This window comes from Aulonocara sp. 'chitande type north' Nkhata Bay, linkage group LG3 (genome assembly GCF_057382095.1).
Source record: "Aulonocara sp. 'chitande type north' Nkhata Bay isolate Kocher_YH1m ecotype deep benthic linkage group LG3, A_spYH_male_GT1.1, whole genome shotgun sequence".
In the NCBI taxonomy this organism is placed as follows: domain Eukaryota; kingdom Metazoa; phylum Chordata; class Actinopteri; order Cichliformes; family Cichlidae; genus Aulonocara; species Aulonocara sp. 'chitande type north' Nkhata Bay.
The window spans coordinates 34,097,775-34,113,406 of record NC_141346.1 but is presented as its reverse complement, the minus strand read 5'-3'; the positions used below and the strand labels follow the sequence as shown (position 1 = coordinate 34,113,406).

The window sequence follows — 15,632 nt, the reverse complement described above, 5'->3', positions numbered from 1 at the left end:
TCCGCTAAAATAAAATAAAATATTTCCTCAAGGGGAAAATATAATAATTAATTTTACTTTTTTAAGTTATAGAAAATAATTTGCGGGTTAAAAAAAATTTACCATGTACGGAGAAGACTTAAAGTGAATATTCATTTAAATAACATGGATGGTTAATTGTGGCAAGACTATTTAATTTGAGGAAAATTGAACGGCAGTTTTTTCCCCCCAGGCGGTGTAGACAATATAATATATAATGTAGACTTCACATCCTTGTGATACCAGTGTTCTGTTTGTGGTCGATAGAGAAAATCCACAGAACAGTGTTAAAGGTATGATGGGTCAGTGATTTTTTGTTTTATTTTGATATATTGATAATGTTTCTTGTCGTTTCCCGTTTAAATATTATATATTATAGTTTATTTAGCGAAAGCTTCACTGGAAGAACGTATAGAAAATATACAGAACCCATGTTTTTAAGGAGCAGATTTGGGAAAATTATGATTATTTCTCACTCAGCCGTTTAAGAGTTGGGAAGCACAGCGGTGTGGATTTTTTGCTTCACAGCAAAAAGGTCCTGGTTTAAATCCACCATAACCAGAAGAAGATAGATGGACATGTCCCACATGTTTTAGATTTCTTGACAAATTTGAACAATAAAAAAAAAAAAAAAAAAAAAAAAAAAAAGGCAAAAACACTAAGACATAGGAACAATATCAAATCTTTATTCTCATTGCGTGTAGCTGGATTGCATTAAAGAACCTGTAAGCAATCTAACAGTTTAAACATCAATGTGCAATCTGTGCTGTCAGTTACAGGGAATGCTATTATATACAGATGAACTGACGTGTAAATAAAGCAGTGCAAACTGAACTGTGCAGAGTACAAGTGTTACATGTTACAGGCACAGTGGTTTCATACAGTGTGAGAGCATCATTAAGGCACAGGTAAACTCACCAGCAGGTTGGCAAGTGTACACAGCTCTTTACCTAAACATAAGGCTCTTTGTTCAACAGGCACAGTAGAAGTGTGGAAGTATGGCTGACTGCTTTCTGGATGGACGGTGGTTTATTCTCAGACCCTCACCACTTGTCGTCCTTTACTGGGCAACACTTCACGAAAGAGTTTAAAGTGCATCTTGTTTGTAGACAAACTGCAACTCCTGATATACAGAAGATGTGAACATTAAGGCCGTGCCATAAATCTGCAGCAGTTTGGCACTTAAGCAGTTTTAAACATGGATGACCCAAAAAATTAGCCCCAATAACAAACGTCAACCAGCTTAACCTTTGCTGTTTTACACCATCTTCTTAAAAACCTTTGGACTCTTGCTGCTACATCTGCTATTTTTACATCTCTGAGTGTGTGAAGCTGCGGGCAGCCAATTCTGGAGAGTGTTCCGGGTGATGAGCAAAGTTTCTGTTACAAAAAACCTCCTGGGTCTGTACATGAAGGCCAGTTTGTGTGTCTAACATTACCCACAAAGAAAAGAAGCTGCACTTCAACATTCCCGTCTCACTGGGAACTTCAGTCTCTAACCCCACTTCACAGGAGGGAGTAATAAAAAAAAATGCTGGTCATGGTGAGAATAAGGCAGATTTCATGTTACACCTGATATTCTGAAGTGCAACGTTTTATTCAGACAGCTGTGCGAAGGGAAGAACCTGAGGACAACACGTCCACTTCAGTCTGCACGTCTGTGCTGAGTGTCCGTGTCACTTGTACAGGCTGAGCTCGGGGCTGTGGTACAGGCACATGTACGAGTCGCAGAGCAGGCGACGCGCAGCCTCCCTCAAGGAGCTGGGGTCCACTCTGCTCAGCTCCTCCTCTGACAAGCTCAGGTAGCGGCCCACCTCGGGACAAGCCTTCACTTGGGGGATGTTGAAGCCGTTCTCTCCACCTGTGTGAGAGCACATGGAGAAACGTGAGCGCGTGCTCCTCGCTGGCTGAATGTAAGATTCGGTTATCGTGTTTGAGTTTCACCTTCCCGATCCGCCATGCTGTCGAAAAACAGCCAGTCGGTGTCGAGGGGCCCGTTCTTGACGAAGCTCACGTAATGGCTGGTCTCGATGCACGTCACAGCGAAGAGAGACATTCGCTGTCGCGTGCAGTGCAGGGGGCCTGTCCACTGTTCCCCGGGGACGCCAATCTTCACCGGGCTGTGGGACGCTCGTTTCCTGTGACTGTGGACCTGGTGATCAAAGTCAATGAGTAAAAAACACAGACTGTATATAAAAGGCGGCAGCAGCTACCATGAAGCCAACCACTGAATCACAAGTGCCCATACTTGGATGACAGAGTGGAGTGCTGAGATTATGTGAGGAGCAAGCAGCAGCATCTAGCAGTTACAGTTATAAACATATCTGATATTTAGTGCAGAGTAAGACACAAAATAAGAGTGCTTATTTGGCAGCCAACTTTCAGCACAGGGTACAATCTTAATCTGGTATCATGTACAGAGTACCGAGCGAGTCTACAGAGTATCAGCGATCCAGAAAACCACAACACTGGGCTGAATTAAGCTGGACTGCTGCAGACGATTCCATCTTTAAAGCAGAGGCTCTTTGGTGCATGTCTCTATAAACCTGAAGCAGTGAAGGGCTACCTGAACGTTGCAGGTCTTGCAGTACTGTTTCAGATGTCCAGGAGTGATGTCTACATCATCGTAACACTGCAGACACTCCCACTCGGCTACAGCCTGACAGATAGTACACTGCCTCAGAGCTGCAAGAGAAAGGAGAACATAAAACTTAAGCTACTTCAAATCTTCAATGAGCAGGAACAAATCGCTCCCTGTGATCGTCCTTACTGTCATCCAGCAGGTCTGTGATGTCCAGGCTGAGGGTCGGCAAGATGGCGTCAAACATTTTGAAGTCTTTCCCGAACCTCGGCATGAGCAGCAAGAGGCAAGAGGGAGCCTGGTGGGCACATCAAGCCACACATAAGAAAATATAGTAACTCCTTTTTACTCATATTGATGTGAAATCTCTGGCTTATTTCTATCACCTCAACAAACTTGAGGCCGGAGTGGAGAAAGGAGGACTCCAGCAGGGTCTGGACGCTGGCGACCCTCATGGATGACGCTGAGGAGAGGGGGATCGGGGAGTTGACTGGGGAGAGAGCCTCAGGCGAGGAAGGAGAGGGGGTAAGGGCAGGAGGGAAGAGCTGATAGAGGTGACACTCCTGTGGCTGCTGAGACATCGATCTGAGGAGAGGAAGAAGGCAGGGAATTAAATATGTAGAATGAGCTCAAGATTTAGGTGATGATCAGGCCTCAGCTCCTCTAACTCGAGCTACTGAATTTGACCTTTAACTGCTAAACCTTTAACGTTCGATACATTGTTGTGGAATTCATAAACAAATATTACCTCCTGAAGCATGTGGTTTTCTGTGTGGTGCAGACCATCCAACATGTCTATGCTTCAGGTTTTATCAATGAAACACCAGCGTGTGTGTGTACGGTTTTTAAATGCAGTCTGCAAGCCAAGCTTGTGAGATCTAGCTGTCTAATTATGCTGCCCTCTGGCTGCACTGTGGATCATGTCTCGTTCAGTGTTGCTTTGTTATTGTTTCCCTCAAGACCTTGTTTAACACCAGAACAAAGCCACCGGGTGCAATCCTAAAACACTGACAGAGCAGGCATTACAACAATGACCACCTTTGATGCTTGGCTGTGTAAGCATATAGTTATCCATAAATATTTGGATAATAACAATTTTCCTTGTAGTTTTTGTCTCTGCACGCATTCACAGTAGACTTTAAATCAAACAAGATGTGAGCCAATTTCCAGCTTTAATTCAAGGGGTTCAATGAGAGTATTGCATTAACTCTTTAGGACCTGCAGCCATTTTTACCCTTCAGCTATAAAAGACTGATGGGGTATTGTCATTACCCTGCCAACGATAGACAGGCGGGCGGGCCGCGTGGTCACGATAACTCAAGATCAGTGCAACACAGGACTTTCAAATTCATAAAACAGGTGCATCTATTAAAAAACACTGGCAAGTTTGAATAACAGTGACCTTGAAGTCAAGGTCAGAGGTCAAGTTTGAGATCCGTTGAGTCACTGAAGTACATAAAAGGGAGGTGAAACACTTCATGGAGCTCTAAGCAAATAACAACATGGACAAGCATGAAAACACTGAACGCAGTCTTCACAGGGACACTATAGACACAAGAGGCAAGTCAAATAGTTTTAGGAAGAGCCACAGTCTGTTTGACCTCCAGGCTGGAAGTCCCTTTTCCTTTAGTTAGATTTAGACAGTGTGAACTTCAACAACAAACAACAACCAGGCAAATATTTCCATCACCTTTGAACAAAAGTGAACTGGTGGCAGGTTGTGTTCTCACAGAGGAATGCATGAAATGTAGAAGAGCGACAGTGTTGGAAAAACATCATCCAAATTCAACTTCCAACCGCGTCGATGCAACAGCTAACCTGTGTGTGTGATAATGACTGTGTGCAGGTAATCTGGGAACAACAGTCCAGTGAGAAACTGTCCATGCAGACAAAAAGAAAAGAAAAAACAGCAAGTGTCGGCAACATTACCTGATCTTGAGAAGCGGCTCGACTCGGAGAAGCTGGAAAAGCTTGTTGAGAAATTCTTCAGGATCTGACAGAAAGAACAAGAGAGGTATGACAGCATTCCTCGAAGTCTTTAACTATGTTTGCAGCACAGTCCCTGGTGGAGGAGAACACTTGCATACCTTTCTCCTGGTTGGTGAAGCCCATATCACTGTTCGCAGCTTCCAGCAGTCGCCTCAACGCCATTGTCTTACTGGCACACACATAGCCGTACCTTTAAAAACACGGCAGCACAGGAGCGCCTCAGACACGTCACACAGATATATAACAAGAATGTGAGCACAAACTAAAGTTATGAGCGCTTCAGCCTAGCGACACGTGAACATGTGGTGTTTAATGACTGCAACCTTTTGGGCCTCCTATTAGAATGACATTTGTGTTTAACGACCACAAACAGAACACTGGATTAAACTCCACATGCTTGTGATACCAAAGGTCACTATTCTGGATAAGTAGCAGTAGTGTTAGTACTGTTATCAGATAACCATGGCCACTGACTCGTGTTTTAAAGCCAGTCTCAAGTGGTCACTAGAGAAACTTCAGTTTTTGTTGTAGAGATGGTGACAACAGAAACTGATAGTAAGGAGACAGGAAATGGGCACAACAGTCCCTCCATCATACCTCCCCGTTCATTTTAACCAAACAATGACCAGTGACAACAGCACAGACCTCCGCAGTGGGTTGACAATGTCGCAGCGTAGAAGGTCCTGAGCCTGACTGGAGCTCTGGTCGGTTTTAGGGTCGGTGGGCCAGAATAACACACAGTCAGCTGAACTGCAGCAGGAAAACAGACTGTGGAGACAAAAGCACACAGGTGGGGTTTAAAACAAGCAGCTGGGTGGAATCTTGGTGCACCCCCTCATTTAATGCCAGGCTCCTTCATTTCTACCTGTAGGTAGATTAGTTCAGCAGTGGTGAATCATCCATCCTCACGTGCACACTCTCAATGCAACAAATATACATCATGCAAAAAATATTAAAAGTGAGAATTATTAATAATTCATTTGGGGCATCATGTAGCCCACAAAACTGGCAAAGCTATAATTTGTTTATCTGCGTGACGGCTGCATAAACAAAGCTTTTTTTAAACCAGATATCTTTGTCCAGAAGGAGGAAACTAAAACTCTGTGCAAAAAGAAATCGAACCAGTGAACCGCTGCAACTGTCTGGTGTGCAGGGATGCTTGGGTTCAGCTGTGCTTCACCGATCAGCCTGTTAGACCACTTCACCATTTGACTGAGCGATATTCTGTTCTTTACATGTAAATATCCAAACCAGGACACCAAGAAGAAAAAGATAAGAACGATTCAGTAAAAGCACAATAAAATAAAATCATCATTGTTTTTATCAACGTGGAAGAAAAGAAGCCTTCTCAAACATTCTTGCACACAGCTTCACAATAACTGCTCCAAGATATTTATAACACTGAACATATTCCACAGTCGGACATGTGACATCATATGCGAGTGCACTTTCATGTCTTTGCTTTTGATATGTTCAACTGAAGGTAGCAGTTTTAGACTGCTGACCTTCCTCTAAGTCCCTGGTTTCCACGTGGGCGGAGTTGTGAGATGACGGTCTTAGTCATATCTACTCTCTTCCTCATCCAGCAGCAGAAATAAGCCTGTCACATGCATCACTTCTAATGGTCACATTTAATATGTATTGTATTGTATGTACAGTATTGTAACAGTATACACAGCAGAGGCACAGCATGTCTGCTGTAGATCACAATGACAAAAAACATTCATTATCAGCCTTTTTGTGAACAATCTGAAAGATCTGGTATAAATCTGAAAAACCAGCTTTTGTCAAAACAACATATTTACACCAACAGTCTTCTTTCTATGAGATGTAGGACAGTAACTAATGTCTCAGATGTTACCTGAACAGCGTGGCATCCAGGTAGCAGGAGTTGAGGTGACCCTGGATGCCTTTCTTCCAGCCCTGGTAGAGCTCCCGGGCCTCATCCCCCTCCACAGGAGGAGTGTGCTCCTCCACGCGCTCACTGCCCCACTCTGCAAAGGCTGGCAGCCACAGACACAGAAGATGGTATTAGATATCAGAGCGTCATAAATGCTGCTTTAACAGCGATCATCAGCACGTATTCAAAAATGAGACAGAGAGCTTTGACGGCGAGGTGCTGGCGTGGCCTTGTGTCAGATTACAGCCTACTTTACCTATAGAGTTGCATCGCTCCACTTGATTGACAGGCATCTCGGGGGCGGGGAATCTGGAGTCCCGTCTACAGTTGCGAAGCTTTACGAAAAGCCCCTTGTTGGCCGGGCAACGAAAGTGACGCTCCCCAAGGTAACTGCCATCCGTTCCAGCAGACAGCTCCTGTTCCTGACACACACACACACACACACACACACACACACACACACACACACACACACACACACACACACACACACACACACACGGAATTTATTAGCCTATTGCAAACCAGCATGATAGGAGGTCATTAAACTAATGGAGTGAAACCTGTGACCTGCTCCAGGCAGGCAGCCTGAGCCCTACGTACTGACCTGCCTTGCAAATCAAAGACATCCTCCCTCTGGGGCTCATATCACCCCCCTGTGTGATATGCGGCATATTTGTGCCTAGAGCCCACACATCAAACTCCAAGTTTCCTCTGCTGCTGTAACAAAGTATTTGATTCAGCTGTTGATGGTAAAAATGAATCCATTGGAACAATATACTGGAAGAAATCAGTTTCTGTACTGATGCTTGATGCGCCATTACAACTGCTATAGATTAAAAAACAAACAAACAATTAATGTAGCTGAAGCTGTAACCTCTGTAACAAAAAGGTGAAACCACAGCACAAGTGCCAAAACTGCAGTACCTCTAATGCCCACTTGAGGCTGTCTCTCAGGATGAGTCAGTCCCCACAGACTCCTACATAGCAGATCTATCTCTATAACCTTAAGCTAATCTATACTTGGAGTGATTCATAGTCACATGGCCACCAGATACCACAGACAGTGAGCAGCATACTGCAACTTCAAGTGCAGGGGGCTAAGTAGTTGATGAGTTCCTGATGCCTTCATCTCTTCTTTTCAGTGCATGTGTAGGTCAAACATTTGTATATCCTCTTTTGAATCTGCGAGTTCAGCAACTCAAACCCTGCTTTGTTTGACCTATTTCACTCTTAATGGGACGATAATTTACAAAATGGACATCATGTTGTAGTAATTCAAACTCCTTACTAAAGACTGGGCCCATGAACCCGCCAGGTAAAAAATTGCTGAGGTCATGGATCAAGTGACAAGAAAAATATATACAGAGTATTTATGTAATAGGAGCTGTCCTCCAAAAACGCAGCATTAAAGCACTTCTGCAGAGGCTTCTCAGACCACCTGCAGCCAGCAGAACACAGAACAGGATCAAGAACAGGCAAGACTTTATCAGGAATCAATCCACAAGAACTGCCAACAGTTTCTTTGAAAAGAGAACATGCAGAAACATGAATGCTTGGTATGAAAGGTATCCTTTAACAAAGAGCGAATGATCTTAAGTGTAAACAAACTGCGGCTTCCTTTTCCGTTGCCCTCATAAAAGTTAACAGGAAGTTTGTGTAATAATGAAAAAGGATATGTGGTGACAAATGTGGTGATGGAAATAACCCGTTTTTGTTTAAATAATAATGCTAACACGACTTTACCGGCATAAGAAAACAATGATTCAGTTATAAGTAGCAACTGCTTTCAATCCGTCTGGGAAGTAAAAAACTGATGTAGAAAACTCTGTATGAGTGTACAACCTCAATAAGGGAATAAAAACTGAGGCACAAACTGTCCTTACCAGTTCGATTCCTGCCACTGGCTCTGAAATCCCGTTTATCCATCCAATCCAGCGGATAACTCCAAACAGCGGCGGATCATTCACTTCAACCATCGACCCGACCTCCAGATTGCTGCCCGATCCTGCCTCTCCATTCTCTGCTGCGTCGTCACCGTTACCCGGAGCCCTCAGCGGTGAGGCGGGTCCGTGAGTACCATTGGTGTGCTGCTGCTGGCCGGCTGTCAGGCCTTGCGGTTTGGGAGGGGGTAGAGGAGGAGGGGGAGGAAGCCCGGGTTTCTGGGCGGGTTTTGGCAGAGGCAGAGGGGGAGATTTAAGTGCTGGTTTGATTGGGGGCATCAGGGCTATCTTTGGTGCAGAGGCAGGCGGCGATACAGGGACTGATTTAGTAACTGGGGGGAGTGCCACCTTCAGGACGGTTCTGGAAGATTTCTGAGTGGGGTTGGTTCGATGGGACTTTGGTTCTGAGGACGCAGAAGTGAAGATGTTAGATGTTTATTTTTACTGTTATGCTCCTGCAACGCTTCGTCTCTACAAAGCTCAGGTGTAAACACAGTTGTCTCCACATAGCCCTCATTCACGTCCACTCAGCCCTTATGACAAAACACAATTCCTTGTTTTGACTGAGTTTTCATTTGGTTCAGTTACACATCTCTGTATTGCTTTTACTTAGTGATTGTTGGTGTTAATTGTTTCTTTTCTGCAAGATGTTTATAAAAAGGTGAGGTAAAAAAAAAATGTGGCAAGTGACCCATTACAAGCAAAAACACTTCACAATTTGATGTAAACTTGGTAAGTGCCTCCTTCAAAGTTGTCATTTGCTGCTTTCTAGCTCTTCTAGCATAAAGAAAAAAGACAGCGACTTATCGAGCTTCGTTTCATTTTAGGAAGTGTATTGATTCACAGTTCATTTTAATTCCATATTTATTCATATAGTGCCAAATCACAAAAACAATATTGCAAGTGAAAGAGCCTACAATAATACAGAGAAAACCCCAACAATCATATAACCCCTCTGAGCAAGAGCTTTGGCAAAAGTGGGAAAGAGAAACTCCCTTTTAACAGGAAGAAACCAGAACTGCTGTCAGGTCGATCTGTGCACGTTAGGTGGACAGAAAAGAGGCACTTGTCTTTTCCCTCTTGGTGACTTCAGTTTATGAGGGAAAAGCAAAATTATTTCATCACCTCATGTAAACAGTTTAAACGCGTCTTAGTAAACCAATGAAAAGAATCCCCCTTAAGACACTGTGTGGTTATGTAGGCCCAAGGTTTATATGGTTGACGTGATGCAGGTAACACAAAAGTAATACAAGTATTGTAATGACTTACTTTCTGTAATGAAAGAAAAAAGCTAGATTTGCGTAGTTTGTAAAAGTTAACAAAGTCAGGTGTAATACAGGGTTTTTTGTTTGTGTTTCTGACTCAACCACAGAATCTAAAAATGGAAGCAGTGCTGAAAAAGGCACAAGGAAATTACCTTGATGTGGACAGCTGCCAAATTTAGGCAGGTTAGCCTTATTGTTTCTATGTTTCTCAGTCTATTCTCATTTGACCGTATTAATTGTGGAAAAATACTGGAACTAAATCTGCCATTTTTTAATTAAATTTTTCTATATAGAAGTCAATTTATGGTAAGAAGAGTGATTAAAATCTAAAGTTTAAAATCTAAATTTGTTGAGTTACCTGAAATAACTGAGGCCTGAACTTTCTGAGTGTAAACAGCTGCTTTACCTAAGGAAACCTTGTTGACTGACACCAGCGCTCCATAAAGGACTGAAGGAATGTGGCAGAGCTTCTCTCCCTTGTAAGTCCCGTCCCAGCTACCATCAGGAGTGTCCTAATGTACAACACAGAGTCAAACATTAAATGCAAATAGAACGGCTTCACCATTACACTGTATAAGACCGTCAAAGCGAGGGAAAATATTTTTTGCTAACAGTTAAAACATGTCCTATTTTCTACAAAAAAACAAAACAAACAAACAAACATCTTCTCTCTCTCATGGGTCATACTGACCAGAATGGCTCCCACGTACATTCCTGATGAGGCCCGGCCTGGCAGGGGCCCACAGAACACCACTTCCCCTGCACAGACTTTGTCATCCAGGGGGAAACACACACGCTGACCAGGGCGAAACAGCGGGGGTGACGCAGGGCCTCGGACATGGTTTTGAGCTGTGATGGGTGCTGAGTCTGCAGTTCGTGGAAGGATGCTAAAGGGGGACACCTGAGAAGAGCTGTTGGGTGGATGCTGGTGGAAACTAATGTGACGACTGTGCTGGTGCTGCTGCTGCTGGGGCGGCAGCTGAAAATGGTTCGGGCGGCCATTGCTGCTATGGTGACCGTTGCTGCTGCGGTGTTCTCGCTCACGGGGTCGCTGGTGTCCCTCGGAGCTGCTGGACCACTGGCGGGGCCTGATGTGACTGGCCGGGACGAAGAGGGCGCAAGCTTCGGGGCAGGTGAATAACCTCTGGCCTTTGTAAGTGCCGTTGCTTTTTCCCCTACCCACCGCTGAGCCCTGGAGGACAATCACACACACAGTTAACATAGTTAGACTGCAAGTGACACAGCAACTCAGCTCCTACATCTGTGGTTTGTATATAAACCTATGATTTGATTCCCCGGATATTTTGGTGCAGTTTTATGCTCGCAAACTTTGGAGCTTTATGTATGCAGTAATTGTGATGATTGTGCCAGCCACTGATTATTGTTGGCAATGGCACTCCCTGATGGCTGCAGCCTCCCCATCAGGACAGCAAACTGTAGGAAAAGTGTGAATTAATGAGTTACATTATTTATTTTTATGAACTTCCAAATGTTTCTTTTCAGATAAATGTAGCTTTGGTTAGTCTCCACCCTGTTCATTTTAGCTTTTATTTATTTATTTTGTTTTTTAGAAATGTTCAATAGAACACACTTAAGAAACTAATAACAAGTACTACAACATAAACACTTGAGTTAAAGTCACACCAAAGCCTCCTCACACAGGTTGACATAATTATCTGAAGAGCGTTCATGTGTACTATTGTTTTATTTTAGTGAGTACACATCTAGTTTTTATTTGTATTTCTGATACCTGTATCTTTTTGTCATATTTCATTTTAGTTAGCTACAAGTCAAAGTCAGAGTCAACTTTACTGCAGCAGACATGAGGACTGCACAGTGGACTCAACAGCTTTACAAATATGAAAACACAGCACAACAGCAATGAAGGTTAGTCATCATATGTGAATGTCTGTACTGATGAATATTAAACTAAAGTTATGCAAACAAAACTATTGCACAAGCCAGCAACAGTTAAAAAGGAAGCATTGTGGAGGATGACTGTGTGTTTTCATGTATACAAACAATTATAGGATTGTGTGTCTGTAGTGCATGATTATGTGTATTTAAAATGAGTACACAATCCTGACTGCCTGTGGGAAGAAGCTCTTGCAGAACCTGGCAACCTGGTGCCTCAGGCTGTGACAGCGTTTGTCAGATGAACAAGGTCCAAACTGGCCAGATCGCAGCCTGATCAAGCATTGCTTGAACGAACCTCATCCATGGAGGCCTCACCCAACAACAACAACCTTTAGGACACAAAGAATCAGCTGCCAACACCACACTGCCGAAGGTATAGGACACTCCCAGAGGTTCACATCCCAAAGGTCTGCAGATAGTTTGGCAGCACAGGGGCAACCTGAACAACATTAGGAAGGATTTTTATAAATATCTGTGGGTCACTTGATTTCACACACAGGGGTGAGGATCCAGTGGTTATTTTATGTAATCTGATGTGAGGAAAATACAGTCAATGGACGACATGTATAACCAGCATTTAAAGTGGATATTTTCCAAATAGGTTTAAAAAAAAAAATTTCTAATTTAATTTCTTCCTGTACTTAAGTACAAGGATTTCAGATGTGTCACCATTTTGCCAATGTCTGGAAGAAGATGGGAAAAACAAAAACAAAACAAGAAACCTCTGATGGAAGGAAATTGGTCGGGATGTTTAGGAGCCACCAAGGCTCAAGCCTGACATGGAGTGGAAACTGCTGCATGACCAGTGCTTCTGTCCACAGTGAAGACAGCGTGACCTAACAATGCACTGAGAGGGTGCTGACCAAGAAAGAAGCCCCTGCTCCATAACTGACACCTTCAAACGCGATTGAAATGGGGAACTTTTTTTATAGTCAGACATGCAAACCAAAGAACACTGTAACAACTGTAAAGCATGGTGGTGATAGCATCATGCTCTTAGGCTGTTTTACTGCCAGTGATACTGATACATTGTCCTAAGTGGATGGAATAATGAAGGAGGGCTCCCTCCAAATTTTTCAACTTCCCCTCAAAACAGCTGGACAGTTGAAAGTTTACATAGTTGGGTGTCATCAGGACAATGTTCCCAAACACACATTAAAACTGGAATGGATGAATGAAGCTCACACTGAGCTTCTTGAATGGTATTCCCAAATCTCTCATCTCAACCCTAATAAAAATCTATGAACTACACTTAAAAGCTGGGCCTTGGCCAGGAAACCAACAAGTTTAAATAAACTCTACCAATTCTGCCAGAACAGTGGCCAAACATTCAACCAGAATAATGCCAGAAGCTCGCTGATGGCTACCAATAGAGTCTGGTCATGGTGCAACTTGCAAAGCGATCCTTAAATATATATTAGTGGGGTGTATGTATATATTTGAGCCTGTATTTATACTTTTGACAATGTGCATATTAGAGAAAATCCAAACATTTTTTAAAACTTGTGCACCCAATTCTTGTTTTTTTTTAAGTCATTAAAGATGTATGCTGTACAATTATCCCACCCTGGAAAAAAGAACAACTGAAAGATATAATTATGAGTCCAAAATTACCCTGACATTCAGTGGATGTAAACTTCTGACCACAACTGTAAATATTCTGCTGTGGAGGGTGGTTTTAACAGTGTAGCTGACTGGTGTACAGCTAGCACCCACAGAGCAATATCAGCACTGATCCTGTGAAGCTTCTGGGTAATGAGTCAAAAAAAAGATCCCAGGAAGTCTCTTCTTTTAGCGATTTTATACTCTGGCTCTTTAGCTGCCATCTTTTTTTTTTGCCCAGGTTTGGTAACGAACAGCTATTGTAGGTAGTGAGAAACCGCAAAGCAGGTTCAACAGTATCAGCTATACCATGCAACGCATAAGTAGTTCAAACTGCTGATTAAAGCAACTTAAAATATTTGAAAATTCAATCAATCCAATGATTAAGCCAACCTTGAGTTGGACCCCAAAATACACAGCGCTGCTTCCTCTGGTTAAGGGCCCGATGTACTTCAGCTCTGCCTCTGCCAGCTCATCCTGCTGACCTATTTGGACCCACAGCGGGGAGTCAGACGGCAGAGAAGCCAACTGCTGCAGCTTCCCAGGCTGGTCTGAAAAACACAGAACAATACAACAAACAAACAAATAATTAGCAGATTACAAACTTCTAATTACATTTGATTAACATCCTCTGGGACAGTTTTTGGTCACATTTCAGGCCATAAATGTACTTATAATAGAGAAAAGCTTAAGTGTGCTCTACAATTACTGCGATAAACAGCCATTACAGTGTGCACAGTGTGCAGTAAAAACAGGGCAGCTTATGAGTAACTGGCAGCACTTAAGAGACACAAATCTGAACTCTCTTTCCTTAGAAAGTGAGTTAAATCAAGCTTCGAGCACATTTTAAGTAAGCAGCTGTAAAATCTGCAGTATTTTGCTTCTTACTTAGAAGTTTTAGTCGAGCCTCTGGATCTCTAACAGCCTCCAGCAAGCCAGTGAGGTCAGTTGGGACATCAATTAAGACTCTCCTTTCTATTTTTCCCATGAAGTCATTGTCCAACACCTGCAGGAAAAGAGGAAAAACACATGTGGGAGAAAGAAACAGGGAGAGGAGGGATGGTGGTGTGGAGTATGAAAGAAAAATTAAGAACAAAACAACAGGAAATTTAAGTCTGACGATTTTAAAAGCAGGAACTCAGCAGCGGCTGGTGGATGCTCGAATCTGAAGTGGAACATAGTGAATGTGTTAGGAGCAACATAAGACATGGGCCACCCAAGTGATGCATAATGTATATAATTAACTGAGATTGCACAAAAACACCACTTTAAAAGTCTTTTCGAAATATTATCGCAAAATACTCAAGATTACTCCACCAATGTTAATTAATTTTAATCATTCTAAGTAAGAGAAATAAAAACAGCTTGTATTAGTAAAGTTGACGCTGACAAATGGTAGCACCTTTCAGACTCTCCTCCTAGCACTACACAACAAGTTCCTCCATGTGTCAAATCTTGTGTAAATCTGTGAATGCAAATATATGTTAATACCTTAACCCAGGGGCTGTCCCCTTTTTTATCCAAATCTTGCTCCTGGCAGATGAACCCCCGCTGTAGCGAAATGGTACCTTCCAGCTGGTCGCGCACCTTTATGTCGGTCGAGATCAAGAACGTTTTGGGGGGGCGGCGCTTCCTGATCTGCTCATGGGCCCCTGACATCTTACGTGTGTGTGAAGTGTGGCTGGTTCACAGTCGAATTAACCCCTTCATTTTTCTAAAAAATTGAGAAAAATAGTTAATTAAAAGATACGTAAAGAGGGTTTAAAAAGAAAAAAAGAAACAACCTGTCTGTCGGGCCAAGTGGCAGCAGCGGCAGGTAACGTTTAAATTTTCCTCACTGGCGTTCAAACTCAAGGTTTGTCAAAAGAAATGGCAAAAGGCTAACTTTCCGTCATTTCCTCAACAGACAAAGACACACGGTTAGTTTTGTAAGTTTTGTAGGCGTCTATCAGAAACTCACCAACTTCATGGGCTCCGACCGTCAACATTTCCCCTCACATTTAAAGGAGCTTCGCTGCAATAACAAACCATACTGTGAAGCAGGAAGCGGGCTGACTGACACCGGCGGGGGCCAATAGCAAGTTAGAAGCCATAACCGAGGGAGGAGCGTAGACCAATCAGAGCACTTGTGGGCGTCACCATGTTAGGCAAAGGGGGAAATTCCACAGTTCTTGTTAAAGTGCTCACTGATGCACGTAGGAAGCTTCCACACACACACACAAACACCACATGTGTTTTTTTTTTTTAAATTTTTTTATTAGCTTATAAATAGAGTGAATTCTTCAACTTACACAGAAATACACATCCAAAAAAGAAGACGAAGAAATATTCTGAGCACAATCAGAATAGGATCCTTTAAAACATAAAATAAGTCTTTTTAAAGTGCAAAATTTCCAAATGTGCATCATGTGACTCTT

General features: G+C 42.9%; 1 protein-coding gene across 2 annotated transcripts; it reads right to left on the bottom strand.

Moving 5' to 3' along the window:
- Window positions 1–681: 681 nt before the first annotated feature.
- Window positions 682–15,313, bottom strand: cyld3 (cylindromatosis (turban tumor syndrome) 3). 2 transcript variants are annotated; one of them, XM_086277444.1, is made up of 17 exons: window positions 15,000–15,153; window positions 14,707–14,929; window positions 14,104–14,221; window positions 13,609–13,766; window positions 10,388–10,888; window positions 10,103–10,208; window positions 8,375–8,835; window positions 6,745–6,910; window positions 6,450–6,591; window positions 5,234–5,356; window positions 4,687–4,778; window positions 4,529–4,592; window positions 2,986–3,184; window positions 2,789–2,897; window positions 2,585–2,703; window positions 1,963–2,170; window positions 682–1,879 (listed from the first exon to the last, which is right to left on the bottom strand). In XM_086277444.1, the coding sequence occupies exons 2-17, from the start codon at window positions 14,872–14,874 to the stop codon at window positions 1,695–1,697; spliced, it is 2,919 nt and encodes a 972-aa protein (XP_086133570.1). In that variant the 5' UTR covers window positions 14,875–14,929; window positions 15,000–15,153; the 3' UTR covers window positions 682–1,694. The 2 variants fall into 2 exon arrangements, with proteins under 2 accessions (XP_086133570.1, XP_086133563.1); XM_086277437.1 differs by lacking the exon at window positions 15,000–15,153 and adding an exon at window positions 15,176–15,313 and having other exon boundaries at window positions 683–1,879.
- Between the last annotated feature and the right edge of the window lie 319 nt (window positions 15,314–15,632).

What these genes read in the sequence shown, in the direction of transcription:
- cyld3 (XM_086277437.1), bottom strand. Translation starts at nt 14,874, where the DNA reads ATGTCAGGGGCCCATGAGCAGATCAGGAAGCGCCGCCCCCCCAAAACG. An exon ending in GGCTCGACTAAAACTTCTAA is followed by an intron (nt 13,767 to 14,103) that starts GTAAGAAGCAAA and finishes TGTGTTTTTCAG; the next exon opens with ACCAGCCTGGGAAGCTGCAG. An exon ending in CTTCACCAACCAGGAGAAAG is followed by an intron (nt 4,593 to 4,686) that starts GTATGCAAGTGT and finishes TCTTTCTGTCAG; the next exon opens with ATCCTGAAGAATTTCTCAAC.